Here is a 4,530-nt window from a genome sequence, read left to right on the forward strand (position 1 = left end):
GGTTGGGAAGTAAGTAAAAAATAAAAGAGGAACTCTATTTTCTCAGGAGAATCTGAGTGTATCTTGGGTTACTGGGAAGTCATGATTTTGATCTAGTTTGAGCAACAGATAGACGTGGGAGTGTGTTAGCACTGATGAAGTGCTAAATCTGGCTGCATTGCATAGGCCTGATGTGTACCTGCTCAAGGGAGCAGCAGACAACCAAGTAATCTACTTGTATTTTAGGTGGACTATTATGGTCCCAGTTACATGACTGTTGTATTGACAAAAATATTAAACAAGTGAGGATTTTAACTGTGCAAACCAACATTTGCAAGAACCAACTGTATTTACTCCACATAAAACTGAAATTAGTAAAGGTTCAGTGTTTTCCAACACTGTCTACTGGAGGTAGAACCAAGGCCATTAATGAGAAATTCAGAGGGACCATTCTAACTCCTTGATGGACCTCCTGATTTACAAGAACTTCTGTACTGTGAGTAAAAAACAGTGGAGAAGATGTGAAAAATTTGTATTGAGGAAGAAAATTCATGCACAGACTGATAGAAAGGAAAATACTGGTCAGGCAGCTTGTACTAAAGTTTGTCTGGGTGTTTTCCGACCCTGTGAGTTGTGAAATGCTTGACTCCTTGTGGCTTAGAAGTTCAGTTGCAGTGCTCATGAGCTAGCAAATCTCCTTATCTCTTCTATGTTGTTGTTGAATAGTGAGTGATTTCTATCTCAAGAACATATGGGGAAATACAGCTTCACTTTTTATGAGTAGATAACTGCTGCTGCTTTTTCTTTTTTTTTTTTTTTTTTGTGAGATAATGTCACATTGCAATATTGAATAGCAATTAGAATCCATTAGAGGGTGAAAGAGACTGGTAGGTAAAGGATGTGATAAAGTCTAAAGGGTTTAATCTGTTGCTTACTATTTGCTGCAAACAAGATCATGCTAAAATTATCTTTAATTTCAGTGAAGGCATCCAATTGAAGGAAAACCCTCTGTGCTGTAGACTTTTCTCCTATTCAGGAGAAAAAATACTTTTTGATAAGAAGCAGGAATGACAAATACATATGCAAAGTTTAGAGAAATATTCTTCTATTAGCAGCTAAGGATTCTACTTCCCCATATTTATTTCAGTTTACAAGCTAAATTAATACAACTCAAATATCCTTACACAATCAGACTTCAAAAATTAATTTCTGGTTAGTATCAGTAATTTCTTTGTAAAGATGAGTAATGTAGCTATTTATCAGCTGTCCAGAACAAGGAATGTGAAATTACAATACGCTTCATAATCAGTAGTTATCTTGATATTTTTAAAAATTATTGACTTAAAAATGTACAAAGCAAGTATAAAAAATGTTAGGCAGAATTGAAATAAATAAAACTTCAAAAGTAAACACTTGATGCCATACAATTTTTCACAGTGAGTTCACACACATTCACGAAACTAAAGCCCTTGCAAATATCAACTTTATCAAAGTCTTATGATAAAGTCCGCTGCTCTATAAGAAAAGAAAAAATAATGCTTTTATTTGCAAGGTGAAGTTCTTATGATATGAGATACTTTGTACTACTACCATAATTTTCTTACTCATAAAAAATAACACGAAGAGTCTCTCCTTCCTCCTTGCCTGAGCCTGATCAGATTCTTCCACAATTTAATAGACATCTTGGAAGCTTAATTTCTTTGAATCAAAATTTTTGAGGATACTCGAAGTACAAGTATTTATTACATAAAATTTCCACTGAAGTATGCAATGTGTTTGCCATCAAATATAGCCTGCAGTGATGTTTGCCATACAACACAGTTCTCGTACCTCCTGCTTCTTCTGGAGGGATGTCACACTCCACATTTTACTTGTTCAAATCTACTACCCCAAGGTAATGCAGTAAATGAGCTTGACTGTGTAAACAGTCCTTATTACTTTCAAAGCTAAATAAAGTAATGAATAAAAATAGCTTTAGATTTTTCCATTGACCCCGAAGAGTTTTGTGTCATTAGAACACTTTAAAACCATTCTTGCTGTATAAAGAATTTAACTTCTTAAAACTTTAGATTGCATAAGGATTTCTGAAAATGCAATTTTTTTTTTCTGAAGAAAAACTTAGTTTTAAGCTTTCAGAGTCTCTCTTTTCCACATGCAGTTCTTTTCTGTTTTCTGCACACAGAATTTCTAGAAATCAGAAATAATTTTAATGAAAAGTAAAAATGTCGTATTCCTTACAATTTGAGCTTTTAGCCATCTTGCTGAGGTTCTCAGCAACAGTGAAATAGTGCTCATTTCATGATGTGAATATTAACTTATGAACTGAACATGGTTGTTAATGTCAATTCTTATAAAAAGCACAAGAAAAAAACCCCAAAAGCTCTTATTTCTCCCAGCTTTCTCCGGGCTGCTCAGCAGATGAAACTAAGGGAATGAGGAGAAATGACTGCTGAAGAAACGACTCAGATTATACACTGAGTTCCTTGTTAGACATTTTCTGTGCCTACCAAAGGACCTTCATGTTTGGCTACAACCAGACTCCTTTTCTTGTCTTCCTCTGTTACAGTCTGACTGATCTGTTCAAACAGCTTTGACATCTTGGCAAACCTCAGGTGGTTCTGAAACCTTCGTGCAGCAAAAGCATAAAGCAGAGGGTTAATACAGCTACTGATGAATACAAGTGCTCCAGAGATGTACACTCCTTTCTCTACAACTTCTTCCAGTGCCAAAGACATCTCCTCATTAGAGAGTTCTATTTCAATTGAAATAATATCCAGGATGTTGAAGAGGTGGTGAGGGAACCAGCACAGGATGAATGCCACCACGACGCTGGCAATGAGCCGTTCTGACCGCCGCTTGGATTGGTAAGTCATCCTGCTTATTCTTCTTGCAACACACACATAACAAGTGCAAATAATTAAGAAAGGGATTACAAAACCTGCGAGGGTCTCCAGCAGAAGATAGGATGCTTTCTGTCTATTCGAAGTGTAGTTGCGACATGTGCATAGAATTCGACCATTTGTTTCTGCTGTCTCTTGAAACGGAATGACAGAAACACCAAGGGCAATAGACAGGAACCAAATGAGGAACACGATCAAAGAAACTTTTCCTCTCCTTCTGTATGTTTGAATTGTGAAAGGGTAAAACACAGCCAGTAGCCGCTCCAAGCTGAGTGCTGTAATCAGAAATATACTGGCATACATGCTGCAGTAAATAATGAAAACCAGCATTTTGCAGAAGATGACTCCAAAAACCCATGAGTCAGCAAAAGAGTAAATCCAAATTGGTAAGGTGATCAGTACAAGGACATCAGCAATGGCCAGGTTCAAGATCAGCAGGACTGAAAGAGATACTTGCTTCATTTTTCTACAAACAGTCCAGATGACGATGCCGTTTCCAGGGGTGCCAACTATAAATGACAAGCCCAGTATTATGCAGACTACTGACCTCACAGTATTCCATGTTGAGTTGTCACTGCTTTCCTCAGCTTCACTCATTCTGGAAATTCTTCTGTTCTTGGTTGTTCTGTGGTCTGCTTTTATTCTGCAGGTGTTGGTGAACTACTTCAAAGTTCTCTAACCAGTGTTCTGAAGGCTCATACAGACTACGAGCTCCTAGCTCATGCTCACTCTTACAGACATCTGACCACATATGCTAGTTCCTCATGTTTAGGAGGATGGGTATATTTGCATACAAAGCAAAAATACAGTGCAGGACCTGACTTTGCTGTTAGTTACACATTCATTATGCTTCAACAAATTTTACAGCATGTTGGTGGTCTTTCTAAAATGTCCCTATTTAAAGAAATTTGCTAATGTTTTGATGTTACTCATCTAATCAACAGCCGTGAGGAGAAAGAAACCCTTTTTATGCTATTCTATTCTTGCTCCTATAAATGACTCAGTAGTTTATTTTATATATATATATATATATATATATATATATATAAAAAAGAGGCACGGCAGGTAAACTACAAATGTGCATTATATGTTTGACATGAATTATAAAGCACAAAAAATTGTGCTTACTACCTTCATGTCATCTTTTTTAATTCAGCAGAAAACAGTAAATCATATTTTAGGAACATGGCATAAAGGAAATCAACTGTTTGTATTGTACTGGTACAATAAAGTGGGTAGGAGCTGTATTTCTAATTCTCTGGGAAATTGCAGTTCTTTACCAAACAGTAACCATGAGAGTATTCAGTCTGGATGTTGAGTTATAGGAGGAAATGTACCATGTCAGGGAGAAAATACATGATTTCATTATTGCCCTGCTGTGCCAGCAATGGGCTATGAATTTTATATTTTTTTCCTAGGAAACTTGGTAGTCAGTGTAGAAAGCAAATCCTAAATGGATCCTAAGTTCTTCAGAGTTTGGCCAAAGAGTATAAAACTGTTTTCTTATCCTGATTTCAAAACATCTTTTGCAGCTCATTTCTAAAATGTTAGAGGAGGAACTAGAACAGCAGAGCCAACAGAAATATTCAAGAAGTGGAACTGGAAGGGTATTTACCATAAAAAAAGATTCACAGACACAAAGGAGTTATTT

At 36.4% G+C, this 4,530-nt stretch overlaps 1 protein-coding gene across 1 annotated transcript; it reads right to left on the reverse strand.

The window, feature by feature from the left end:
* Positions 1 to 555: 555 nt before the first annotated feature.
* Positions 556 to 3,603, reverse strand: LOC310914392 (leukotriene B4 receptor 1-like). The gene has a single exon (XM_083870502.1). The coding sequence runs from the start codon at positions 3,474 to 3,476 to the stop codon at positions 2,466 to 2,468; it is 1,011 nt and encodes a 336-aa protein (XP_083726628.1). The 5' UTR covers positions 3,477 to 3,603; the 3' UTR covers positions 556 to 2,465.
* Between the last annotated feature and the right edge of the window lie 927 nt (positions 3,604 to 4,530).

Source organism: Zosterops lateralis (assembly GCF_965231275.1).
Source record: "Zosterops lateralis genome assembly, chromosome: 12".
Lineage (NCBI taxonomy): Eukaryota > Metazoa > Chordata > Aves > Passeriformes > Zosteropidae > Zosterops > Zosterops lateralis.

Coding starts and splice junctions, on each gene's coding strand:
- LOC310914392 (XM_083870502.1), bottom strand. CDS start 3,476: ATGAGTGAAGCTGAGGAAAGCAGTGACAACTCAACATGGAATACTGTG.